A 27856-nucleotide genomic window follows, 5' to 3' on the forward strand; every position below is an offset into this window, starting at 1 on the left:
TCACACACCTGCTGTCACACACCTGCTGTCACACCTGCTGTCACACACCTGCTGTCACACACCTGCTCACACACACCTGTCACACACCTGCTCACACACACCCGCTCTCACACACCTGCTCACACACACCTGCTTTCACACCTGCTATCACACACCTGCTCTCACACACCTGCTCACACACACCTGCTCTCACACACCTGCTCTCACACACCTGTCACACACCTGCTCACACACACCTGCTCACACACACCTGCTGTCACACCTGCTGTCACACACCTCACGTCTCGTGAGGTCCCCCCAGCCCCTCCTCTTGCCTGGGCTGGCCCCGGGGACCCACCAACACCCACCAGCAGGGCTGGTCCCGCCGCCTACGGAGACTCTGAACGCTGTTCTCAGCACAGGCGCCAGGCGCCTCTCCTTGTCCTGGGAGCTAGAGCAGGGGGGCCAGCCCCCCAGGCAGAAGGAACCGCTCCTTGAAACCCTCACAAAGCTCTGGGTCACTACTGCGTAAGCCCAGAGCGACTGCAAGAGGCCCAGACACAGGGCGGTGGGCGCCCCCGAGACACCCAGGGCAGCCGGGAGAACGGGAAGCACACGGGCCTTCCTGGCGGGACTCGTGCTCAGGACTCGCATGACGAGGGGCTCCCTGATCACATTCTGGCTTTGGCGCCAAACAGCAGTTCAAAGACTGAACTTTGCCACAGACCAAAGACCTCATCAAAAGCCTACGGGACGACTGTAACCTAAAGTGACTTTAATGGTTTCTCCAAAAAGTCAACCAGGAAAAGCCTAGTTACGGTTACAGAGCGCATCAGGATATGTTAGGAGAAGCACGAGGGCCCCGTCTGCCAGGACTTAAAACTCGTGTGCGCGTGTGTAAACACACAAACCACCTTATTTAAATACACACCCAAACTAGCGACGGCGTCCAGACGTGTAACCACGGTGTTTATACCCACCTGGGCCGGGCACAGCCTGCGACCACATTGCCACCCACGCCTGCGTCTCGCCGGCCGTGCATGGGGCACCAGGCCACGCAGGAGGGGCGGCTGGAGGGCCCCCGGGGGAGGATGGCACCAGCCACACATCCGTGGACTAAGGTCCCCACACTGTGGGCTCGTGGCCAACCTCCACGTGGCACCAGCAGGCCATGGAGCAGAGATCTAGGACTGAGCAGGATGGCCGGGCCGGGAGAGTCTGCCCGCAGAAGGAGCCCTATGGTGCCCACAAAGCGGGGAGCATCCAGGAGACCCCCATGGTCTCATCCTGGCACCACAATGAGGACTGGTCAGGGAAGGCAGAGAAGGAAGCCGCGTGGACTTCTCCTTCGTGTAGCAGCCAGAAAAGCGGCAACTTGGGCCACGTCCCAGCACGTCTCCTCGCTGCGCGGTGAGCAGAGCGCCATGTCTGGTGACCCTCCCCCTCACACTTATTCACACATTTAAAGCTCAAAAGTTTAAATCATTTCAAAATCAGCTTCCTCTAAAGAAAAATGTTCCAGTAACGCAAATTCTCCTGATCGTTATGCTTAGTCGGTTTTCTCCATAATTCACAACGTTTCCCAATTACGTGCATGATTACACAGGCAGACCACGCTGAACACGGAGGACTTTCAAGCCCATTTTGATGGAGGCACTTAAGCTTCCTGCTCTCGGCACAAAATCAGGACCCCATTGTGGAGGCTGAACCCCGCCGTGGTTTCCAGTGGTCAGCGTGGGTCCTGCACCGGTCCCCTCGGAAACAGGGAGGAGCCACCCCGTCGGGGGCAGGGCCTCGTGCCCACGGGGCATGCTCGGCAGGGACCTGGCTCCCGAATCAAAGCTGCAGAGAGCTTCAGAGAGAGGCGAGCCCCGCACACGCTCTTGCCTGCCCTTGTGTGTTATTCGCGCGAGTGCCCAGTGGCCTCTCCGCGGACGGGTTGGGCGTCCCGGGGCAGAAGCACACCCAGGGCCTTATCGCCAAACGTCAGAGAGAAGAGGCTGTTCACCTTGGACGTAGAGCAGCCCTGCTCCGCCACTGCACACACACAGGTCTACACCTGCCAACGTGTCTACACAAGCAGAATAGTCGACACACACACACAACGGCCGGGAGCCCCAGAGGCCACCGGTCACACGGAGAAGAGCAGCACCCGCCTTGCATCCCGGGCAGCACCCAGAACAGGGGCCAGAAGGATGCCAAGGGGTGTGGAGGGGCCCCCGGTCCAAGCGCAGGTCCCACCGTCTACCACGGCCGCTCTGCGTCCACATGCCCGCTGCCAGGAAGGCTGTGGCTCGAGTGGCGAGAAGCCCTCCCACACAGAGCAGAACGGCGCTTCCCGAGACGGCCCGTGGTGGCCGGGAGCAGGGGCTGCTCAGAGCCAAGAAGCAGACGTCCGTCCAGTCTGGTCGAGGGGCCACGGGCAGCGAGTGGAGGCAGGCCTCCGACAGGCCAGAGCTACGTGGGCTGCTCCCGCTCCCCAGCACGCACAGAGCCCCACCGAGCGGCCTCGCTCCGCCTCCAGGAACCAATCCCCACCAGTGCCCAAAGCAGGACACGCTCCACGGGCTGTTTGTAAGGAAAGTACCTGGTGCTTTCTCCACGAAAATGACCTTGGAGTCTTGCAGAAAGTTGTGGCCAGACAGGACCATCTTCTTCCCGCCGAGGACGGGGCAGCTGGCTGCGCTCTGCTTCTCCACGAGGGGCAGCTCCTGGGCCGACCGCTGGGCTGCGCGGGGTCAGAGCAGGAGAGTGAGCACGCGCCCCCGGCCCCACCTCACGCCACCGTCCCGAGAGGACGCCCGGGGTCGGCCAGTCTGTCGGGAACGGGCACTTCCCGGCGCTGCCTCGGGGTCTGGTGGGGGGCATGGCCTACACGGGCAGCCTCCGGCGCGAGATGCACCAGCTGCACGGCGGGTTCGCGTCATCACGCAAAGACGAGCAGGGCAAGCGCACATCTGATTTGTGCCCGCGGGAAAATCAAACCGCAGGGATGTGTGCACAGTGTGGGTCTGTGCATGAGCCTCCGTGGAGCGAATATGCCACCCCAGGGGGACCCTCGGCCGCTGCCGCAGGTGCTCCGCGCAGAACGGACACACCGACGCACCTCTCCAGGAAGAGAGCACCCATGTGGACGGTGAAGGGAGCGCGGGCTCGAAGCTGGGGGCCACGGCGGGGGCGTGGGCCCCATGTGAACCAGGGGTGGGGTCTCGGGGCTCTCGGTCCTGTCAGAGCCAGGAGCCGCAGGACCCGAGGGGCTGGGACAAGGCGCGGAGCGCAGGGAGGTGGGGTCATCTGGGGAGGACAGGATGCAGTGAGGCCACCAAACAAAGTTCCCGGGCAGGAGCGGTGGTGGCACAGAGTTCCTGCGGCCAGGTGCGCACCTGCGGCTCTCGGCCGGCCAGCGGGTCTGCAGGGAGGACACGCTTCAGACACGTGCAGTGGCCGTGCCGAGGTGTGGGGACAGGTGCCTGCGGGGCTCCAGGTGGGGGGCCACAGGACACATTGCAGGGAAGGAATCTGGGCACTGAGGTGGGTCAGTCAGGTCAGAGGTGAGGGAACCAAACCCAGACCCTCCCACTGAGACAGGTGGGCAGGTGAGCCGCGGGGGCAGGTGAGTGTCCTGTGACAGCCACACCCCGAGAGAGAAGGAAGAGGGGCCGCCGGGCAGGAGACATTCTGACAGTGGCCAGGGGGTGGGTGGGGCCGGCCGCACCTCCTACAAGAACACGGAGAGGCCCCGGGTGTCCCGCCAGCTTGTGGGGTCTCCACCAATGACCTCACGTGCTGACAAAAATCAGCAAGGTCACTGTCAGAGGACACTGAGCCCCTGCTGAGGCCGAGCCCCCACAGGAGTAGAGCGCTCAGGCCCAAGGCTGGACGCACCTGAATCACGCACACCACAAGGGAAGGGAAAACCAGGGGCTGGCAGGGAAGGCGAGAGTCCTACATGGGCCGACGAACTTAGATTCGCTGGACCCCACGGACAAGACGCCAAAATCCCGCTGCTCGGGTTTCTGATACACGAGGGATTAGCTCACATGTGGCGAGTGCAAGCATCTCCGGGTTTCGGACAAACTGTCCTCTTTTCCCCGCAGGTGCCAGAGCAGGTGGGCCCGCCACGTGCACAGCCCGTGAACCTGAACCCAGCACAGCGAGCTCCTCAGGAGTCGTCGTGACAGGCAAGGGACAAGAGTGATGCCCACGTGAGTCCAGTCCACGAGTCTTCACGAACAACAAAACAGGAAAGGTGCCACAAAACAGAGCATGGGACACGGGGCCGGCTCTGATACTCACAGCACTCGATGGGGTTGGAGGCCACTTGCAGGGACAGCGTCCGGCCGTTGGGCTGTGGGATGTGGACCCGGAAGACCAGCCTCACCCTGGTGTTCTTCCTCCCGACGTCCGTCTCCCCTTTCCGCAGCTCGATGTCCGAGTTTCGAAGCTTCAGAATCCCGGCACAGTCCACACTACTCGGAACAAGGAACAGGAGTCCACACCTGTCTTTCAGTTCCTGACGCACGACACAGGGCGCCCTGCTCCGCCCCCAGCCTGGCCACGGGCCCCGCTCTTCACACCCTGGGAGTGGAGTGTGGGGCGCACAACCGTGGTAGGAAGGAGGGGAGGAGGCCGCGGGGAGGCTGTGAATATGGGCCTCTTTGCACACGAGGAGGTCAATCGTCAGCTTAGAGACAGCTTCCATGGAGCCACGAGGGCAGTCTGGACGCACATCAGAGCCACTCACGTCAGGGACGACAGAACCACCCAGGGAGAACTGTGTCTGCGTAGACTGTGCTCCCTCTGTTTTCAGCGTTTGCATGTGGCCACCACCGAGCTCAGAAATAAACGGGTGTCGTGTTCAGGAGGTGAATGCAGGCATGAGGGGAACTGGCCACGGGGACCGAACTACTCAAGTACCACATGCACAGCGGCAGAAGCCCTACACAAACCCGTCAGCCTACGGCTCTATGGTTTACACGGGTGCTGAGCCCAGGGCAGAGATGTGGGCATGCAGGCCGCATCGCCCAGCACCTGCCCCAACTGCCCCAGCCAGGCGCGCGCGGCCCCACAGCCCGGCACCCACCCCCGACCACCCCAGCCGCGCATGGGCAGCCCCACGGCCCGGCGCCCACCCCTGACCGCCCCAGCCAGGTGCGCACAGCTTACATGGCTCGCATGTTGTTCTCCGGCAGCAGTGGGATTTCCAGGACTTTGGTGTTGGAGAGGATGGCTTCGTGACTGGTGGTGGAGACGGTCTTGCCCGTGATCCGGTGGACCTGGTAGAAGGCGTGGGGTCTCAGCAGGCGGTCGTCGGCCGTCCCGATGAACAGCTGTAGTGTGAGTGGCTCGTTCTCCAAGTAGCCGTGTAGCTAGCAAGAGAACAAGAATCCCCCGCTAAGCACCCGACATGCCCACGGCTCAGAAATCCTTATAAGCAGAGGCTAATTCACAAGGACATCGTGCTAAGTAGCCCCACAGCCCGGCCCCCGGCGGCGTCTCTGTGACCGACTCATGGTCACGTGTCAGCTGCGAGCACTCCTGTCCCCTCCGTTCAAACACATGCCCCCATGTGCGCCCCCACACCCACGTGTGCCGCACACACGCGCATCTCGCACACGTGCCGCACACTCACGCCCCCACGTGCGCCCCACACCCACATGTGCCGCACAGACACGCATCTCACACACGTGCCGCACACTCACGCCCCCACGTGCGCCCCACACCCACGTGTGCCGCACACACACACCTCGCACACGTGCCCCAGCACCACTGTGAGCACCACCCAGGGCATGGACGTGGCCACACGTGGCTGTGCTCAACTCGTCCTGCAGCAGCAGCAGCTGGGAGGGCCCCGCCTCCCCGCCAAGCCTCCCCGCCAGCCCACCTCCTCCCTCTGCCGGCCTCCCTGGCAGCTTGTGACGGCGCGGTGTGCACTCCGCCGGGCAAGTGTCTGCCGTAAGGACCGCGTGTGGCTCGCGCCACCCAGGACCCTAGGGCAGTGCCAAGCCATTTGCAGAAACTCTTTCCCTAATAAATTCAGACATGCACCGGGCAGGGCAGAGTCCCCTTTCTCACTCACAACCGTCCTAACAGCAAAGAGGACACTTGCAGACAAACAGCCATAAACACAGTGGGCCCCCTTCTCCTGGCTCAGGGCCTGTCCCCTCCAGGGGCAGCTGACGGCTAAACGCGGCCCCATGCCCACCAGCTTGCGCCCCCAGAGCAGAGCCTGGAGCCTAGAAAGGGCCTGGCACCCCCAAGCTGTTTCGCGTCTCCTGCTTTTCATTTTCGTGCTCACTTCCCTTGACAAAGGGTAGTTGCTCCAACACCACAGTCCAACGCTGCAGTGACAGGCGTACGGGAACGCTACCAGTGCCGGGAGTAGGCACAGAGGCCATGTGCTTGTGCGGCCGGCCGGCAGCCGGAGCTCCGAGGACCTACGGAAGGACGGCCTGCGGTGCGGACATGCATCCTCGCCAGCCCACCCGCAGGGCCGTCGGGAGAGCCGGACGCCCGGGGAACACCCCGCAGCACCCTGCTGTGGTGCCGGCAGGCAAGGCGCCCGTGGCGGGGCCAGAGGCGTGAGGGCGCCCGCGCAGACGTCCAGGCTCCGCCTCCGTGCCGCCCGTGAGGAGGCCACCCTGAGGTCGCCTCACCCACCCCGAGGAGGCAGGTGCAGGCTCACAAGGTCCTGCCAGTGGCGCAGGCCCGGACAACGGGGACAGGACAGGCGGCCGCCGCGCCCTCGGGGGGCCAAGCACGGAGGCAAACACCAACGGGAACCGACGGAGGGCGTCCCTGGGAGCGCGGCAGCCGGGAGGGGACTTGAGGCGAAGACCGCGAACGGGGTGTCACCGGGAGAGACGGACTTCAGCGTGAGCACAGACGGGGATTTCTCCACAGGCGGGAGGGCTGTGGAGGGGCGTTCAGCGCCAACCCTCACGCTCCGGGCCACGTTCCTCAGCCTCACAGCAATTCCAGCCTGCTGGCTTTGTGCAGCTTTGTAAACGCGCGTCGATGTCCCGATTTGAGAACAAACTCCAGAAGCAGGAACAGCAGCCCAGACGCGGGACGCCGGCGCGGGCAGCGGGGCTGGTCTCCGCGGGCTTGGCAGGCACAGCCGCGGTTCCGCTGGGATGCGGCCGGCCCGCCACTCACGGTCGCTGTCACCGCCTCTTCTGCGCACCAGGAGATGGCCAGCGAGACGCCACTGGAACCCGAAAGGACAGCTGGCCGAGCAGTCACTTCCAAAGGCTCCCGTCTGCACGCCTGGCGTGTCCCCCGGCCTCGGGAGGAAGCTGCTCTGCCCTGAATCAGAGGCCCCCGCTCGCCAGCTGCCGTGAGGGGGTGAGGAGGTCAGCTCTTCCCCAGCGTCAGGCAGCGCACGTTTCATTTCCTGGAGAATGCAGGTGTCCACACGCCAAGGGGACGCACATCACTGTCCACGTGGGGTGAGAGCCCAAGCCGCCCTGGGGGTGCCCCAGCTTGGGGAGGAGGACAGAGCGAGGCCTGCTGCTCGGAGGTTTGCGAGAGCCAGCTTCTGTTTCCCCATCAGCAGCCCCAGCGCATCACGACGTCTGTTCCAAGTCTGCGACTGTCTTCGTCCTCAACCCGACTTAGAAGCTTCAACACAAATGTTTCCAGTGTCATATCGAGGATTAAGAATGGAGATCCAACCCTAGAATCTATTAACCCAGAGGAGCAACCGCCTGCTGCCCAAAGTGTAGTTCAAATCAGCAGTGAGCCATTAATCAAAACCACGCTGATACCAGACTCATTTACTTACTGTTTTGACTTAATTAGAAGATAAATCACTTACAAGCTTTGAGTTCCCAGAAGAGGATCCGCGCAATGACAGACTATTCAGGAGGCAGGTTTGCAGTCAGCAACCTGAATGCCGGGCCCAGCCTGCCACCCACCAGGGCAGATGAGAACCGGGTGCTCCTGAGTGAGGCCACTGGGTGAGGCTGAGGGCCGGGCGCCCCGTGTGCCCCACGTCTCCGTTACAGTGCGCGAGACTCTGACCATCACCTGGGGAATCTTCCAGAGACAGGTGCTCAGTGCAGGAGGGTATGCATGGACGGGGAGCACAGGAGTGTTCCCAAGTGTCCCGCCCACGTCCACGCACCACACACCTATGCGCTCACAAACAACACACCGCATGCACACACGCACACGCAGACCCCACACGCACACAGCTGTGCATTCACAAACATGCAACACGCACACTCAGACCCCGTGTGCACACACGCAGGACGCACCTGTGCACCTACACACATTCAAAATGCAACATGCACAACTCGTATGCACGCACACACAAGCATGTATGTACTCACACTCAGACCCCATGGGCACGTGCACACACGCACACACTCACATCAGCGCTTTCTAGATACGCTGCGGAGCCCTGTGCTTGGTCGGGAAGTTGGGAGAGAAACACACGCCTCGGGCATGCTGTTTTCATCGTTTTCTGCCTGAGACAGGGTCCCACGCATCTGTGGATGTGGTCATCGTCAAAGTGGCTTTTTCATATTGAAACAGTTGTGCTTTCACCCAGATCCACAAGGGCCTGACGCAAAGACTACACACGTGTCTGACAGGCGTGTGCACACGGGCAGGGCACAGAGCCGAGCAGCTGACGCGGGCCTGAGTCTCCGCGGAGGGCTAGAAGAAGCCACAGCCGTGTGGTCAGCGTGTATGGAGAGGCCACGGGACGGCTCCTCTCAGCCCTGCGCATGCACTCGCTGTCCCGTGACCCTGTGCACACGAGGACCTCACTGAGGCCAAAAGAGAGAGCGTGCACGCAATGCCCGTTTCGATGCGGTTCTTGGTGATGTTGCTTTAATCTACAGAAACGAAATGCCTCTCCTTTCCCAGCTGAAACGCTTCCTTCCCACGTGAACACACAAGTGTGCCCACATGAACGGTGTTGGGTCAGGGTCAAGGCCAAGACCAGCTTGTCCGGCCAGCTCGACTTCCCGTGTCCTTGCTGGGGAGGGTGCTTCAGTGCTTTGTCAATTTAATGAGCTACAGAGGTTTATGCTGCGCTGGACTCAAATCTACATTTTTATAATAGGAAATATAGAAGTAAAATCAGAGCCCGATTAAGGGACCATTTTTGCCACTTGTGGCTCCATTCTGTGACATTTAACACAATAAGACGTAAATGAGTCTTTGGCCAAAATGGTTTCTTGTGTGGCTAAGGCATGTTCCACGGTGTGAGGAGCGGCCCCGCTGCAGTCACATGATTTGGAAATGACAGTCTCCGCGTCCCCCAGGACCGCACTGTGGTACCTCCCTGAGAGCATGCGGAACGCAGCGGACTGTGGGTACAACTCCCTCCTTTTAAAAACATGCCATTTCAGTGAAAATGGGAATATTTAAGGTTTATCCTGGCAGACAGACATCTATTATTTAAAACACGAAGTTCATTTTCAGGAAGTCATTTGAATACTTCACGTGTTCCCCTGCGTGGGCTTGCTGCCTCTGGCACGTTTGGCGTCTGTCAGAACAATATTTATAAAATTACCTGTCATAACAACGACCTCTCTTTGCTGCAACTAAACGAAACAAAATGTATTATTCCGTTTTCAAGGTATAAGAGCTGCTAAGTTTTCCACACGTAGAAATGTTTGTTTTTAGCTCCTATGCTGACCTCAGCACTTACAGGGCAGTGACAGGTGAGTGACAACTGGGGCAAGTCCTCTCGAGTGCCACTGCGTGTGTGCGGCAGGGTCGTGGGGACACGGCCAGCCGAGGGACACCGCCCACGGCTCGGCTGGCCATTCGGGCCAGCTCAGGCAGAGCCATCCGTTCAAAGGGCAATGGCGTGTTTCACCCCCGTGTGAAATTTGCATCTTCACACGAGGCCTAAACGAACCACAAGGAGAGAGAAGCCCAGCTCAACGACAGGATTCCCTTTTTACCCCACATCTACGGCGACCACAGGGATTGCGACCCTGTGTAGCGTGAGCGCGGTTGCCACGGCAGGTCCTGAATCCTCACAGAAGCAGGGAAGCTGCGCCCGCGCCGAGTGTCCCGCCCCCAGAAGGGTTTCCTGCATCCACACGCGTCCCCTCCCAAACGAGAAGAAAAGTCACACGGTCTGACGTGGGAGGGGACAGCGCCACAGTGACGGCTTCGGGGCCGCGTGGGGAGGGCCCGCGGATCAGCCGTCACGCCAACTCGTGCCTACGACACCACGGTGCGCGGACGCACATGTCGCAAAGACACCAACTGCTGCCCCGGAGACCTCGTGAAGGGGAGCGGAAAACGAGAAAGCCAGGAAGGTGAATATGCGGCGCCGGCGGTCAGAGGAGAACCCCGATCCGTCGGAGGACACACGCGTGATCAGGCCTTCGCGGGCCACGCCCCCGGGCACCTGCTAAGAACAGCAAGAGCAGAGCCTCCACTGGGGGTGTGAGCTCCGCCTGCTGAGAAGTGAGTGTGCAGGGGTCCCTGCTTCGGGATGATCCCAGCAGATTGCGGGGGTCTCTGCTTCGGGACGACACCAGCAGATTGCGGGGGTCCCTGCTTCGGGACGACACCAGCAGATTGCGGGGGTCCCTGCTTTGGGACGACACCAGCAGATTGCGGGGGTCCCTGCTTCGGGATGACGCCACCAGATTGCGGGGGTCCCTGCTTCGGGACGACGCCACCAGATTGCGGAGGTCCCTGCTTCGGGATGATTCCAGCAGATTGCGGGGGTCCCTGCTTTGGGACGACGCCACCAGATTGCGGGGGTCCCTGCTTCGGGACGACGCCACCAGATTGCGGAGGTCCCTGCTTCGGGACGACGCCACCAGATTGCGGGGGTCCCTGCTTCGGGACGAAGCCAGCAGATTGCGGGGGTCCCTGCTTCGGGGCGACGCCACCAGATTGCGGGGGTCCCTGCTTCGGGGCGACGCCACCAGATTGCGGGGGTCCCTGCTTCGGGATGACGCCAGCAGATTGCGGGGGTCCCTGCTTCGGGGCGACGCCACCAGATTGCGGGGGTCCCTGCTTTGGGACGATGCCAGCAGATGAAGACACTCAGGACCGACCTCCACGGGCTGGCTGCGTGCAGGTGTGTCGGCACACGTGTACACGCGTGAGCACGTGCACGAGTGTGAGCCTGTGAGCGCAGACGCGGGCGAGGTGCGTGTGCCGATGTAGGTGCGGGAGTGCGTCTCACTGGACGTGGGTACAGATGGACGCTGGCACGTGGTCCACGCTCGGGCAGGGGCTCCTGGCACTGGGCACTGGGAGAACCAAGCAGGCCGCGGAGACGGTCCCACGGAGGCCACGGTCACAGCTGCAGGCCTCACCCCAAAACACCTGCAGGAAATCCCAACGGCGTCTGCGGAGCAAAGATCTGGGGCCACGTCATTTTCAACAGCTTCACTGAGGCGACATTTCTGTGGCAGAAAATTCACCCATTTTTGAACCATGGAACTTAAGATGTGACGTCTTTCCTATAAAAAAGCTCCGGGACAGAAGAGCAGATAAAACAAGCTTGTCGTCTGATGTGAACATCGGTGTCGTGCTGTCAACTCAGCAAAAGCAGAGGGACATTCAATCGTGGGGGGACCGTGTGCCGCCTCAGCTCCGCCGGGTTCTGGGAGCCGCTGCTCACGGGTGGCCCTGAGTGGGGACACAGCGCGTCGCCCCCACGAGCCCCGGCTTCTCCGAGGCAGGAATGTCTGCAGAGCCTGTCACCTGTGACACGAGGGTGTGTGCATGCATGCCTTATTGTACATGTGGGTCCATCTGCGCAGCTAACCCGTGCGGACTGGTGCCATCTGCAGGCAGCCAGCCAAGTCCTGGCCAGACGTGACCAGCAGACATGACCGGCAGGCCGTCTGTCCCACACCTGGGCCCCTCCCTTCTCTCAAAGACGAGAATCCCCACGAGGCAGGCGCCGGCCCCTCAGCTGGCCGCAGCTAGGTCCGAACGACCGAGAGCCACAGACAGAGTGGGTCCTGGCTCACTTCTGAGGGAGGCAGGATGGGGAGGTGTTGCTCCCACCAGAACATCAGACAGTAGTGATGGGCGACTCGAACAGTCCCCACGACGGCAGAGGACAAAGGATGGCCTCTTGTTCAACAAAAGAAGTCGGGGGACCTCAGCACAGGTCCTGAGCCCCCTGACAGACTGCAGCGGCAGGCCCAGCTGCCCTGGGCCCCACGGCGTCCATGGCTCTGGTCTCGGTCCGTCTCCGTCCCCTCTCTTCTCGGGCCGCGTCCAGGGGTCTGTCCCAGGGGGCCTGGCTGTGAGCTCTGGTTTGGGGTGTGGTCAGCAGACCCCTACATGGGAGAGTAGGGATGGGGAGACCGATGGGGTCAGAGAAGGCTAAGCACACTGTCCTCACAGCCACACTCCGCGAAGACCGGACACGTGGAGCAAAGGCTGAGTGTCCACAGTGGGGAAAGCAGCTCACAGGCCCACGGACGGAGCCCCTTATGGCTCCGGACTCTAAAATCCATGAGCCCTTCCCAGCACCTTCTCTGGGTGCCCAGGTGTACCCTTCAGAAGGGATCCATAAAACCTGGAGATAAAGGACGCACGGATGGATGCCCCATACCCTATGCCACGGTAAGAGAGCCAAGAGAGTAAGTCACTCCCTCCATACACAGGTGTGCCGCACAAAGTACACAGCAGCTCACGTATGTACACACTTGCACGCATGTATGTGTGCGCACGTGCATGCGAGTGTGTGCATGCATGCCTGTATGTGTACATGTGTGCATACGTATGTGTGTGCATGTGTGTGTATATGTGCATGTGTGTGTGCATGCGTGTGCGTGCGTGCATGCGAGTGTGTGCATGCATACCTGTATGTGTGCATGTGTGCATGTGGGTGTGCATGCGTGTGTATGTGTGTGCATGTGGGTGTGCGTGCGTGCATACCTATATGTGTACATGTGTGCATGTATACATGTGGGTGTGCATGTGTGTGCGTATGTGTGTGCATATGTGTGCGTGTGTGCATGCGAGTGTGTGCATGCATACCTGTATGTGTACATGTGTGCATGTGTACATGTGGGTGTGCATGGTGTATGTGGGTGTGCATGCGTGCATGCGAGTGTGTGCATGCATACCTGTATGTGTACATGTGTGCCTGTGTACATGTGGGTGTGCATGCGTGTGCGTGTGCATGTGGGTGTGCATGCGTGTGCGTGCGTGCATGCGAGTGTTGCATGCATGCCTGTATGTGTACATGTGTGCATGTGTACACGTGGGTGTGCATGCGTGTGTATGTGTGCATGTGGGTTGCATGTGTGTGCGTGTGTGCATGCATACCTGTATGTGTACATGTGTGCATGTGTACATGTGGGTGTGCATGCGTGTGCGTGCGTATGTGTGTGCATGTGGGTGTGCGTGCATGTGTGTGCATGCATGCCTGTATGTGTACATGTGTGCATGCGGGTGTGCATGCATGTGCATATGTGTGCATGTGGGTGTGCATGCGAGTGTGTGCATGCATGCCTGTATGTGTACATGTGTGCATGTGGGTGTGCATGTGTGTGCGTGTGTATGTGTGTGCATGTGGGTGTGCATGCGTGCATGCATACTTGTATGTGTACGTGTGCATGTGTACATGTGGGTGTGCATGCGTGTGTATGTGTGCATGTAGGTTGCATGCGTGTGCGTGCGTGCATGCATACCTGTATGTGTACATGTGTGCATGTGTACATGTGGGTGTGCATGCGTGTGTATGTGTGTGCATGTGGGTGTGCATGCGAGTGTGTGCGTGCATGCATACCTGTATGTGTACATGTGCATGTGTGTTCATGTAGGTGTGCACAGGTACGCCCGTGTGTGCATGTGTGTGTGCATGTGTGTGCATACCTATATGTGTACGTGTGCGCATGTGGGCGTGCATGCATGTGCGTGTGTGTACATGTGTGTGCGTGTGGGCATGTGGGTGTGCATGCGTGTGCACTACAGCCATCAGCAACACTAAGTTTACACGGTATCACTTAAATTCTAAGAATTCCTCCCAAGAATGAATGATCTGATGAAGGTCCTACCCCAGGTTCGTTCTCAGATAACACCAGATTTACGCAGCGCACAGCTCTTTCTAGCGATGGGTTTAAACTGCACTTAGTCACAGACGACGACAAAAGGGTTCTAAGGGGCTGCACGCTGCTCCTTTCAGGAAAACGAGCTCCCTTCTAGAGTTTCCTGCGTTTTGGCATATAGAATTTATCTATCTTTCTGAAACAGTAAGAAATAAAAAATAAGCGAGGGCCGTGGTTAATGAGTCTGTCGTGTAAGTATTTGGGAAGCACAGACGCCCAGAGCCTGTGCCCCTCAGGACCACTGGCCACCGCCCACGAGTGGCACGGGGACGGCGGTGTGTCTCTTGCGCTTAGACTCACTTCGCTAACGGGACAGTTACAGTTAAGAACGGATCTGGAACTTTTCAAGGACTTTAATAATCAACTTTTCACTCAAAAAGTCCCTGTATTTTATCTCACTCAACAGTAGACGCACATCTCGAACAAAACACGGATGAAACGGAGGCGACCAAGAGGCTCAGAGCTCGACCGCCCCTCTGCTGCGCCCGCTCCTGTCTCCGGCGCTCGGGGATGCTCGTCGGACGCACAGACGCAGGAAAGGCGGTGTCTGACGCACCTGTTGGCATGTCTGCTCTCACTGGTAGATGTGCCGCGTCGGGGAGGCTCCAGGTGGGGCTGGAGTCACGCGTCTCCCGGCCGCCCCCCACATCCCGGGATCAGGACATAGTCTCCAGGAGGAAGGTCCTCGGGTTTTGAGAGGAAAAGGCGAGCAGCGTCCGGCAGCTCTGTGGTGTGAGGCCATAGCTAACCAGGTTCCTGGTCTTGACTGAGGGAAACAGAGACCCCACCCTCGCCCATGACTTAGCCTTACAGATGCCCTGCCTGCGAAGTTACCGAAATGCATGACCCCTGGGGCTCTAAGAGCCAGATCTGCCTTCTCCAACCTGGCAAAGTGAACCTGCCGCCGCCCAGGACATGGAATTTCATGTTCCCAGGGGGTCAGGGGTGCCGGGCGCACACCGCTCGCGGGAGCGGGAGAACCCGCCGCTCACCGCCCGGCTCGTCCCCTTCACCGTCAAGACCTCGGACCTGCCCCCGCTGACGAGGGGAGCAGGATGACAGGTGGGAAGGGCTTGCGCACAGGGATCAGACGAAGGTACAAGAGCGCGGTCAGCGCATGAGCTCTCCTCAATCTGCAACCTCGGCCACTCGACTGTTCTGTGTCCGTGAATCAGTGACAGATCCGGACACCGAGAGAGAAGGTTCTGGTCCAAGGCTTGTTTCCACTCTCCAGCACATCACCTTGAGCTTTCCTGCCGAGCGGTTCCTGTCCAGCGTGTGACCGGCCCTCCGAGCGCAGGGAAACGGGCGAGTCCCCATGCAGCTGGAGCGGCCATGCCGTAGGAGCACCACAGGGATCTTCGCGCGGGCATCTGGCCCCAGGGCATGGCGTGTGCGTGTGCACAGTGAGCAGAGCAGAGACTGTCTACAGGCTGGCTCCCACTGGAGCTGAGGGCGGACGGGTGGAGGCCAGAGGGAGGGGAACGGAAGCTTGGGGGCACCGCCGTGGCCGTGGCGGCTCCCTGCGGGCAGCGCACTCGGACCTGCCGCCCGCTAGCTCACGGCGCACAGGTGTCTCATCCCGCAGCGGGAGCCAGGCACCCAGGACCACCCCCAGCGGCCGCCCAGCCCCGACCCCTGCGGGCTGACCCTGCAGGCAGGACGGCTCATACTTCAGACGTGTCCACTTCAGAGCTGGACGTGACCGGGTGCAGGAGACCCAAAGACGTCACCCGCGGAGCTGGTCCATGGGGCGCTGGGGACGACGGGATGGGGTTCACACAGACACACGTGGAAGCATCCAGAGAAAAGAAATTACATTAGCTTTGGATCAGATGCTTTGCACGGAAACACTACATTTACCATTTCTAATTAAAAACATGCGGAGAAGCCCCGACTTTCTGCTGAGGGAAAAAATGATCTAGTAACGAGTGCCTAAGGGCCCCAGAAACCATTAGGAAACATTAAACTACAGCAGCAAACACACCTTTGGAGATTCCAGAACCCAGAGCAAGCCTGGGAGCCTGGCCCCAGGGGAGGAACAGCAAACTTCTAGAACCATCTGTCTTCGAAGAAAGCCCCATCCATGTGGCAGGTGTGGCCTCTGCTGAGGCTCAGGGCTCCCGCAGGGGCACATCCAGGGGCTCTGAGAAGCTCACTGGAGACCTAGACACACAGGAACGCCCGGTCCCACGGGGTGGCGCCCCTACAGAGGTCACTGGCCCAATGCCCAAAGCCTCCCGCCCCTCACCACACAGACGTCCACAGTACGCGGGCTTGCAGGGTGGGGGGCGCCCACCACGCAGCCCTGGTTGGACAAAGCTCGTGTCCATTACCTCCACTGACCTCCCTCCGCCCGGGGACCCACACTCGGGGTCAGTCAGCACACTGAGGCCGTGCTCCCGGATCTCCTTCCTCCTCAGGGCAGCCCCTGTGAGTCCTAGCAGGGCAACACCTGGTCAGTTTAACTGTTAATACAATACGAGGAGCAGGAGGAGGTGTGGACGGACCTTCCAGAAGCCATGCCTGGCCTTGGTGTTTGCCGTCAGTGACCCAAGGGGCAGTGGGGGCAGGGCCCCAGCACAAAGGCCGACAGCGGTGGCAACATGATGGGACATCGCCTGCAGCCCGGCCGAGCACCTCCTCCCGGCACCCAGCGCTGCAGAAGGGATGGCCACCTGCTCGGCCGGGCCGAGCGCCTCCTCCCGGCACCCAGCGCTGCAGAAGGGATGGCCACCTGCTCGGCCGGGCCGAGCACCTCCTCCCGGCACCCAGCGCTGCAGAAGGGATGGCCACCTGCTCGGCCGGGCCGAGCGCATCTGTGCTGACAGAGAGCAGGGCGCTCCGGCACAGATAAGAGCCCGGTGTTCTCCCGGAGGAGAACGTGGGCCTGGGGGGAGCCCAGCTCGGCGAGACCGTGCCCACCGGCCCAGAGCAGGCGGCCAACGCTCGGGGACAGTTACGTACTAGCAGCTCAGGAAGGAAGCGTCCTTCAGTCCGGAGACTTCTCCCTCAAAGGCAGGTCAGCCGTTAGAGGCAGCAGGAGCAAGGATGAAAACCCGAGCATCTGGATGGGTGGTCACTGTCCCCTGCCCATCCCGGCTCCCGGGCCCCACGGAGCTGCTCCTGTCTGCAAGGGCAAGGCTGTGTAGGGGCTGCACCCCTCTGCATGCCGGCCTGCGCTCGGCGGGGCCCCAGGGGGACAACACCCAGCATCTCCTCCTCGGGGAGAGCTCGGCTCACGGGCCAAAGACCAGGCTCTGCTGGGCACAGTGCTGAGGGCCAGCCGGCGGGAGGGAGGCCCAACCTCGGAGCACACGGAGCAGAGAATGCCCACCAGGTCCAGCCCTGCGGGCACAGAGCACCTGTGGCTCGGCCCCCGTGGGGAGGGACAGCGGGGGGTGTGGTTCTCCCTATTGTGACATTTTCATTAAGGATGGTTACTTTTCACCATTGCCTCCAGTTAAACTGCCTGACACCCCCACCCCACGTGCACCTGACCTGACGTTTGGAAGCTCAGCCGCAGTGAGCACAGAGACACCCGTCTGTACGTGGAGAACAGTCCCTCAGAGGACGGTTCAGGAACCCGTCTGCGGTAACCAGAAGACCAGGCGCAATGGCAGGCGATCGGCAGTTTCTGAGCCTGGAGTGACTTTATTCTAAAATCTCTGTGGCCCCGAACAAGGAAGCCAAAGTCTTGAATCAGAGGATTTCTGGCGGCTTCCATTGCTACGCAACCCATGGACTTCATTCCCAAGGGAGTGTCTGGGGCTCTAAGGAAAACCAAAACCACACCTCCGCCATCTTTGCTGAACAACGGAACGCACACGGGTGTTTATAAATCGCTGTGAGGGACCCGCCTGAGCTCATGTGTCTCTGCCACGTGTCTGGAGACGGCAACACAACGCCACGGTTCCCTCATGAGGACGAAGTCTGGTCAACTCAACACCACTCTTTACAGTGGCGCGTGCGGGGGAGCGTCTCTCTCGACGGCGCCGGGAGCCTCTCCAGCTTTGCTGCAGGGGGACAAGCCCTCGCTCGTCACGGGTGCTGGGCAGGTGCACCAGTTGTAGACCTGCGGGTGTGAGGGGTGCAGCAAGAAAGGCAGCGGCCAGATGGCCCCCAGCTGGCCCTACAGAAGTTTGCCGTCAAGTAATAACCACTCCGGGGACATCCATCTGTCTGCCTTTTGTGAAAACCCTGGCTTTCCGGGTTAACACCCCGTCCTGAGAGTAGGAGGTAACACCCCCCACGACATCTCACATAAGAAACAACAGGACGGACCTCTGGGTGAAAGGAAACGTGCTGTGAGCGCAGACGCACACGTTCGAACACCCAGAACGGTTTCTAGGGAGTGTTCGAACCATCCGCACCGGGGCCGGGGTGCTGCGTAAAATGTGAGTCATCGCAGCAGCAGCGAGTCTCTGCCAACTTTCCTGGCGTGTCCATCCCAGGGTTTCCGCCCCCAGAGGACTTACGTGGCAGCGAGTACCCGCCATGCTCTGTGGGGGCCCAGGTAAGCCTAGAAGCCAGGCCCTAGAGAGACACCAGCACCCCAGGGCACACCGCCCTACCCGGGCCAGACGCCGGGGCCCCCGCGGCACGCAGCTGCGCCCGAGGCCAGGACCCCCTGCTGCCACGCCCGCACCCGAGGCCGGGACGCCCGCTGCCTGCACCAGGGTGGTCCCCATGTCCCTCAGGGGCTCCAGAGCCAGTTCCTTCATCGCCAGAAGGGGCTTCGCTGGCCCCTCGACACTGACCGGGGGCCGAACTGACAGTACAAATTACAGACCTGAAATGCTGTTTCCAACTTCACAAGACTTTCCCTGGGTTTCCTGTTTCAGTGACCCATTAATTATTCACACAGACCCAGCCTCCTGTGTGGTGGGCTAGATGCTATCGAGCAGTTATTTTGGTAACTCAGTAAATAGAGCTTCATTCTTTGACCCCTGGGTCAGAGGTCAGCGATGTCCCCCAGGTCACTCCTTGGGCCCCTGGGAGGGCAGGTGGGAACAGGGGACCCTGCCCTGTGGACCGAGACGCCGGGCACCGCGCAGACGGCAGTGAGGGCGGGCGCTGGGGGACATGGAGAAACAAACTGGGAAACCAGAACCAGCAGAGCGAGGGCCTTTGGCAAACCAGTTAGCCCCCATGAGGAGACCCCTCAGGCATATGGCTCTGGTTTATCATCAGCAACCCTGGAGGAGGACCAGCCTTCCCGCACCCCCTGTTAAGGCGAATCCCATGGCAGGCCCTCCCCAGACCAAAGGCAGACGGTGGCCTCCCACCTCGCCCAGGACCCAGGGACCAGGCCTCTGGGAACCCGGGAGGCCTTGCTCCCATGCACACGGAGGTGCCGGCCCCTCTGAGGGTCACAGACTGACCTCCCGGGCTTGGGACGACAACCGGGACAGAGGGTGGGCGGCCTGGGAGGGCCCAGGAGCACCGGCTGCCGTCGCCCTTCACGACTGTGGGTATGAACGCGGGATCTCAGAGAAACAGAACACGGGCTGCGGGGTCCTACGTCGGGTCCTGCGACACAGGGCAGGCCGCACGTGGAAAGGAGGGAGAGACCAGGACGACGCGGAAGGCCCTTCCACCCTCCGGTCCCGCTCTGACTGAGCCTGAGAAGGACGCCCCACGTGTTGCCGCGCATCCCAGATGCGGAGCAGGGGGGCTGGCGCGCCGGGTAGCTCCTTCCTGCGGTCACTGACGCTCCTGAAAGGGAGCAGGTCCTGCTTCTGGGGCCGGGCTGGGGCACTTCCATTCTGCAGAAAATGACTTTGATTTGATGGAGACACTTGGAATTGAAGGTCTGGTGAACAGTGGCAGGTGCGGGGACAGCGTGTTTTTATCGGGCTCCCCGGGCCCTCAGTGCATGTGACAGCTTTCGTCTGAGCGGTAACAGTCTGTCCCGGGCCAGAGCCCACGTCCCGCGGACCCACCGGCCACAGCACAGCTCGTGGGGTGCACGGCTGCCCCAGGAACTGCCCGCGGCGTGGCCTGGCCTCTGCAGAGAGAGGAGCGGGCGTGGTGCTGGAGCCCCGCGTCAGAGGATCCGCTAAAAACTCAGCACAGAATAAACCCTTGCAGTTAGCGTGCTTTCGTGGCAACTGAAAGACTTTTCCATTTTCACTTGTTTTAAAATCGTGCACAATTTCTATTTTTATCCAATTTGTGGTCCGCCAACTGAAAAAGAAAGCAAACCCCCCAAGACCCCCTCTTTGTAACTGCTTACCTCACACTCGCATAGAAATAAATTCACTCTGCCACAGATCTATCAGAAAATGCTAAATTACTAATTTCTCACCCATGAGAAGTGCTGACAGAATCTGACATTTTCTGTTGAGCACCATTTATGTTTTGCATTTCACTTGTAAGGTTGGGGGGGGCGGTGTTCATCCTGTTTAAACCCACAACCAGCCTCTTGCATTTGCCTTCACTTAATCTGAAATAATTTCTAAGATATTTTAAATACGGTTTCAAGTTTTGCTAATTTCTCCAAAATGTCTCAATTCTCTCTGGAATGTCTACACAGGTAGACGAACACACCCGGAGGCCCTGGGGGTGGGGGGCCCGGTGAGGGGTGAGTGACAAAGGCAGGTGCCCGGGCCGCCTTCTGTCATCCTCCAGGAGCCCTCAATTGCCGGAGCCGAGAGGTGGTCCCCAATGAGCCCTGTGCTTTGATTTCAACACAAAAGGTGTTAATGTTTACAGGCCCCCCCCCCCCCCAACGGCAGGACCTGAGCTCCTTGCTGCTGTAATTTCGAGAAATGGGGCCAACTGGCCATTGCTCCTCTGCTGCCCGGTTCCCTCTTCTCCTGGAGCTGCTTTATTTCCTCGGCCTCGCAACACGCGCTTCCGTCTGCAGCGGCGGGCAAGCGAGCTAAGTGTCCCCAGTTACAGAGCCCGGGTGATGCAGCGTGTGGGACCTTCACCCGCCGGGAAGGCGGGGGCCGAAAACGTCCAGCAGGCGGCCGCGTGCTGTCGGGTCCCACAGCCACGCACGTGGGCGCGAACCGGCGGCAGGACGCGGCCACAACCCCGCCGCACCGCCCCACCAATTCCACGCTGCTGTCGCCCGGGCGGACAGCCTCTCTCTCTGGGGCGCCGTCCCTGACGGGATTTCTGTTTTTCTAAATGGCGTAAGATAAAAACACGGGCGCCCTGCTGAGCACCCTTCTGACTGGCCTCATCCCCTGATGACGGGGTTGGGGCCCACGGGGGGGAGACACGTGCCCCGTCCACCCCCGGGAGCTCTGGGCAGGAGAGCGACCCGTCCACACGCGGCCACCCGAGTCCCGCCAACGGGCTGCGCGGGGCGTCAACGCTTGTCGGGTAACATCTGATGAAAGTCCACTGGCGCCCACGCAGCAGCCAACCTCCGCGCCCACTTCCTCCCTGGGGTGAAGGATGACGCCTGCGTCACAGTGAGTGAGGTGCCCCCAGGCCCCCAATGACAAATGTTCCAACTCGAAAGCCAAGTGAACCTCATTCCCCTCCAAGTGTTCGGGGTGGGAGACCAGCACCCAGAGTGACCCCAACACGTGGGCAGGAGACCCCAGCCCGGCCCCGACGGCGTGTGGCGTCTCTCCCCCGGGAGCCCTGAGCTCCCTGGCGCCCTGGCAGGTCCTCTATTCCTCCTGTGTCCTGCCTGAGGAACCCCAAAGCGCGGAGAGGGACAGACGCCATGCTGGGAAGCTGACGGGACCAGGCCTGGGCCCACCCGGGGCTCCGGGCTCCGTGGTCTGTGTGGGCCAGAGAGTCTGTGTTTCTAGCAGGGCGGCTGACAGCCACCCCAGGCCGAGCAGAGGAGGGGAGGAGGCGGGCGTGAGGCTCTGGAGAGCAAGCCCCACGAAGCCTGCAGGCTGCTCCCCTCGGTTCTGTCAACACTTCTCTCCTCAAAAATAAAACATCCTCCTTTCAAGGTTATATTTATTTTCTCTTAAATTCGCTATTCCAGGACACCTTAAAAAAGGAAAACCCCCCAGGGTCACGTCTCCCAAGAGGCGCAGAAGACAGCCCACCACCCACACTGCCTGCCGGCGCCACCAGGAAACTGAGGCAGACCCTCAGGGTCCTTTCCCCGCTTTCCCATCCTGTCTGAGTCAGATGTGTCCGCCCGGGGAGGACGAGGGGACAGGCGGTGTCTGCCAGGGCAAGGCAACAGCAGGCCTCAGGCAGCCCCGCGAGTCGCAGGCCGCGGCCCCAGCGGGGGAAGCGGGCCTCCCGACCACGGCCCCGTGCGCGGACCGCTCCCCGCGGTCTCTGGGACTCGCTGGAGAGGGTTCCCCTTTTCACACAAAGCTTAGGGTCGATGATGGCGGCTGACTCTGAGCTGCGGAAGGAAGGGCCACGGGCCCCTCACTGCAGCCACCGTGCACATCGAGAGAAACACGGGCTGTGTGTGCACACGCTGCAGAGCTCCAGCGCTCGCAGGGGACAGTTTTTTAGGAGAAAACGGGAGAAGCAGAGCCGGCTGTTGCCACGGTGGCCGAACAAGCCCCAGCTCCCACCTCTGGGCACGGGCGCGTGCCCGAGGGGCACACAGCCCGGTACCTGCACGCTGGGGTGTCCTCCGGCCGACGCCTTCACGGCCCCCCGGCTCCCCTCCGTCTCATAGTGGGCTCTGTGGTGGGGCTTGGGCTGCACCTCGATCCTCAGCTCGTAGGGTCCCGAGCGCGACGGCAGCTGCCAGTCCAGGGCGGGGAGGGACGGGCTGAAAGGGAACACAAAGGGCGTCACACACGCACGCCAAGCGCCCCTCTGACCGTGGCACCCGCTCCCCACGCTGGTGTTGGCCTGAGCGCCGCATCCCTTAGCCTCTTAGGGTTAACGTCCCCGTCTGTGAGGACAGAGTAAAACCAACAGCTACGAGACTATGACGATCCGCCTCAGCCTGTCAGGTCTTTGGGACAACGTTCTGGAACAAGAGGGAAACCTCTTCCACCCACGACCTTAAAATATATTCCTTCTTTCGTGATGGACCAACAGTAATTATTTAACCTCCCTCATGCATAGGTTCCAGAACTAACTGAAGATCTTTCCAAAACCACTGAGGTAAGAGCCTGACCTAAGAACCGGGAAGGCCGGTTCTAATCCCCCCGCCCCACTGACCGGCCGTGTGCAGGACTTAACAGTCTGGGCGCGGCTGGCCCCTCTGCGTGGCGGTTCGCAGCGACCCCAGCCCCCCCAGTCCCGCGGTCCGTGCATGACACACGACACAGAATGAGCTTCTGGTCAAGACCACGAGAACACGGGCAAACCACTGGTGCCGCATGATGTCACTTGTGTGAGCTGGTTTATCGTTCTGGCGCTGGCGAGGGGAAAGGGACGGCGTGTGGCAGGGGCCAGCTCCTGTGGGAAGAGCCCACGGGAGCCACACCGCCCTGCCACAGCACACAGCTTTGCTGTAATTGTCCCATTTTACAGACGACGAAGGAAAAGGGCCTCTGGGAGCGCGGTCGGGAGGGGGCCTCGGCACCGCGGTCACTCGCCCCAGACAAACAGAACCCAGGCGCAGGGACACCTGAGAGCATGGCCCCTCAGAGCACCCCAGGCCCCGGCTCTGTTCTGCGGTCCATCTCTGCAAAGACCGTGTAATGCCGCGGACAGAGAAAGACACGGAAGCTTAGGTCCACCCGCCTCCCAGAAAAGTAAAATGAGAGAGAAAGAACAGAAGGAGGGCTGGACACAGTTCCCCAAAGTTCGGGTGAAGGGCACATGCACTTGACTCCGACAGAGGAAGAAATCCACGTCACCAACGTGCTCGTGGATCATCGGCAGAGTCTGCGCGCGCGTGCAGCTTGAAGTCGGCGCGGATCCCAAAGTGCGGCAACACACAATGACAAGGACTGTTTTGGGTTGAAATTCTTCTGCATGAATTTGGCGGCTCCACACACCTGCAAACGGTCCCTGGCTCGGAGGCGACGCCCGAGCCTGGAGAGGTGTGGCGGCCCCACGGCCTCGGCCCGCGGTCCCCACGAGGCCCGGAGGCGCTGATCCTTGCCAGCGCTTCCCACCGAAGACCTCGCGGACACCACAGCTTCACAGACACTAACACCGAGAGCAAAATGATCCGTTAAGTATCAGTAATGCTGCTAAACCACCTGTGAAAATCTCCACGGCGCTCCACCTCCACCTTCCACCACAGACCACGGGGCCCCCGGCCTCCAGGCCCGGCCCCTGTGCCGCAGACCATCAGCGTCCTTAGTGTCGTCCGCTATGGCAGACAGATTCGCCCCTCCTGGCCTGTTCAGCACCTGCGTTTTAAACGTAACGATTTCACAAGTGCAGGGACGCGGTCTTGTGAACTTCACGTGAAATACAAATTCATAAAACACGGCACAGGAATAACACTGCCGGGGAGGAACACAGAGTGGGCCCAAGCTGCTTTCACTTTGAGGAGCCCAAACGCATTTCATCCCCAAAGACAGCGGGTCCGGGTCCAGCCACCTGGCCTGGTGCAGAGGGGGCTCCGGGAGGTCTGCAGCCACGAAGGTGCGTGTCCACGGAAACCCTCCCAGGCAAGAACCTGAGCAGCCCCCTGCAAATTACACGGTTTTCTTGAATTCCTGCAGGGGTTTCTTGCTTGTAATATGACGACGGTGATGACGTCCCCTTGTTGCCCAGCAGCGTGGACGGTTAACGAGGTGCTGAGCAGAGACCCCAGGCACCCCAATACCTAGTTCGCCCCTAGCGTCTGCCAGGGCCCAGGTGCCGATGGTGGCTACCAGGGTCAGGGACGGGGGCTGAAGGGGGTCTCTCTGCAACTTTCCATGAATCTGGAATTCTTGCAAAACAAAAGGTTTTTTTTAAAAATGCTCATTCCTGCGGCACCTGGGTGGCTCAAGAAATCTTAGGGTCGTGAGATCGAGCCCCAAGTCCAGCTCTGCACTCAGTGTGGAGTGTCCTTGAGATTCTCTCTCTCTCCCTCTGCCTTTGCCCCTCCCCCCTCAAAAAATAATAGAATAAGTAAATTAATTAATTTTAAAAATCCTCATCCTTGTGCTTGCGAAACAGAAGTCCAAATCCTGTGCCGGTAACTATTATCACCACCCCCAGAAGAGGCCAGGACCCCAGAAGGGTCCCACGTGGGCCCCCACCTCCCACCCCGCTGAGCCATGCTGAATGCTTGCTGCGTGCAGCCCGGTACGACGGCATCACCCCCACCCGGGGTAGGGAAGTTCCGGCGCCAGCTGCCCCGCAACCCCCCGCCGGGAGTCCTGGGCCCTGCGGGACGGAGACAGGCCCGGCTCCGCTCTGCCCCGCGCCAGGGACCCAGCCGACACTGCCCGTGCGCTGGGGCTCCTCATGTGACAGCACAGGGAAGCGGGTCACAGTCTGCCCGGGGCCTCTCTGTGCGTGGGCGCGGCCTCCTGTGGGGAAGAAGGGGCCCCGCGCTCGCAGTCTGAATCACCCTGCTCTCAGAGCCGCCACCACCGCCCGTTTCCCACGAGAAAAGCCTTTCAACTTCTACTGAACCCATGTTCCCTCCTCGTAGGAAAAGCGTGAAAGCATTTTTTTAAATGCTTAGTTCACGGCATCTCGACACCTACATGCTGTGATCCAAAGTCAGAGAAGAGCCTGAGTTCTGCCCCCGTCAGCCTGGCCACGGTCGCGGCCCCTGGAGCGGCCGTGCCACGTCCCCCGCGAGGCCCTTCCCACCTGCCGCTGCCGGCCACCTGCTCCCGCCTCGCCCAGAGGCCTGCGGGCTCCGCCACGCACCTGCGCCGTGCAAAGCACCCTCTCGCTTCACAGCAGCGCCGACCCCTAACAGGCGCTCGGTGACCACCCCGTGGACAAAGCCGGACGTCACGTGGTGTCTGGGATTCCCTCCAGCATTTCTGTGCAGGGGACCCAGCATGCCCGGGGGCCCGACCGCTGGGAGAAATGCTGAGGCGTGGGCGACCGTCTACACTGGAGCCCAAAACCAACGTGATCTTGATGACAACTGTTGTGGACACTGCCCGGGGCTCGCAAATCGCCTCCAGACCTCACCTCAGCCCCACAGAGCAGCGGCCACCCAGACAGCGCTCCGGGGGACCCGTGGCTAATGGGGCCAGGGCAGGACTCGGATTTAAACCATCTCAGCAGTGACCACTGACGCCGGGGGGGACACCAGACGTCTGCCTCCCGAGGGACGCGCACTCGCCATTTTGCCGAAACCTGAGGCCAGAATTCTGGCAAACGCCCAGATTCAGAACCAATTTGAGAAAACAAAGCGAATCAAAACAGGGAATACCCAGGACAGAAGAGCATGCCAAGCGACACCACGGGGGGAACCGCGGAAATCCAGCCCCGGGGGGGGGGCGGACTGATGGCTAACTGCCACGATTCTCAAAACAAGCCCCCAGTTTGGAAGACGTGCACTGCACGTGTAGGTACGATGACGTGCTGTCTGGGCTGCACCGCGGGACAGCCCCGGGGGACGGCGGCGGACAAGTGCCCGCGAGTCAGGGGACCCCATCATGAGTGTTGCCTACAGTTTTGTGTAGTAGGAAGCGGAGCGCGGTTCTCATGGGCGAGACGGGGCGCGCTCCCGTGGCCGCTGTGGTCGTCAGGGCCAGGGGAAGCCGTGGCTCGCTCTTCCCTTCCTTTACCTGCAGTTTACACGTCTACAGCAGAGAATGTTACTTGGAGAACTGAAAACACAGCCAGCTTTCCAAGGTTCAGCTTTCTCTTGCTCCTCGCCGGCCCGGGGAGGCGCCCACTCTGGGAAGCACCTGAGCGGTGGCGTCTGAGGGCCCTTCTGCGATCCCCCGGGAGGCCACGTCCACGGCGTCTGAAACCAGATTTTCCACACAAGCCGCAGCTGGGTCCAGGAGGAAGCTTCCCTGCTGTGGCTGGAGCCCAGAGGTGAGGCGAGTCTTTGGCTTCTATGGTTTGGGGTAAAACCCCCTCACTTCTGAAGTTTCCAGGCCTTCGAGCCCACACAGACGTACCACTCAGAGGAAAGCTGTAAAGGCTTTTATGAGTCCTGTTTTCCTAAAGTAGCTGAGGCTGTAAACTCTGAACTTGGCAGGACTCAGACCCGCCCAAAGGAAGGACAATCAAAACCCAAGAAAAGCGGTATTATCGAAGGAACACCACACATTTTCTCAGGGTCGGTGGCCAAAGGCCTCCCCACCACCCGTTGTTTGTTTTGGTTTCCCTCTCATTTTGAAAAGGGGTTATCGCGGGGCTCTCAGGCCCTTAGGCAGGGGCTCTGGGCACAGAGGCTGCGGGGCAGGGGTGCGCCCGGACCACACAGGAGCGCGGCCCAGGCCCGCCCACCTCCGACCCCAGCTCTTGGCGGAGAGAGCTCTTCCCACACACGGGAGGTCGACCTTCCTGGAGGCCGGCTCCGAGTCCCATCCGGAGCGGGACGAATCCTTGGCCGAAGATCCACCAGCGGTTCCTAGGGTCCCGCAGGGCCCGCTGTCCGTAGGGGCCTCTCCCGCCTTCCCACAGAATGCCCCCGAGGGAGGAGCCGGCCTTCCCTTCAGCGAAGAGTCTGCAGGGACAGGAGTGGGGAGCAGACCTCGTGCAGGACCTCACTCCCAGGAGCCCTGGGGACTCTGGGGCCCTCCGGCTGTCACCCCCCTCACCACCTCCTCTGCTCTGCTGCGGAAGGTGACACTGAGCTGGGCCTGGGGACGGGGCCGCGGTAGGGAGGATGGCGGCCAGGGGAGGCAGGAAAGGCACAAGGAGGCCAGGGAGGCCATGCTCTGCGGGCTGCGGAGTGAGCAGCGGGGAGAGGCCTTGCAGCCGTCTGCCCCCCTCCCCGGCCCTCCCCTGCGCCCGCTGACCTGTCCTGTGACCCCAGGACCCCT

At 60.9% G+C, this 27856-nt stretch overlaps 1 protein-coding gene across 4 annotated transcripts in view; it reads right to left on the reverse strand.

Annotated features, from left to right (window-relative positions):
- The window catches only part of NFATC1 (nuclear factor of activated T cells 1), a 106885-nt gene that overhangs the window by 57282 nt on the left and 21747 nt on the right, over positions 1-27856 (reverse strand). For all 4 annotated transcript variants that reach the window (XM_036068822.2, XM_036068824.2, XM_078060157.1 and 1 more), the window contains exons 3-6: positions 22602-22761; positions 5146-5348; positions 4276-4448; positions 2567-2707 (exon numbers count right to left, since the gene is read on the reverse strand). In XM_036068822.2, coding sequence (XP_035924715.1) covers positions 2567-2707; positions 4276-4448; positions 5146-5348; positions 22602-22761 — 677 coding nt within the window. The remainder of the gene's footprint in view (positions 1-2566; positions 2708-4275; positions 4449-5145; positions 5349-22601; positions 22762-27856) is intronic.

This window comes from Halichoerus grypus, chromosome 13, assembly GCF_964656455.1.
Source record: "Halichoerus grypus chromosome 13, mHalGry1.hap1.1, whole genome shotgun sequence".
Taxonomy (NCBI): domain Eukaryota; kingdom Metazoa; phylum Chordata; class Mammalia; order Carnivora; family Phocidae; genus Halichoerus; species Halichoerus grypus.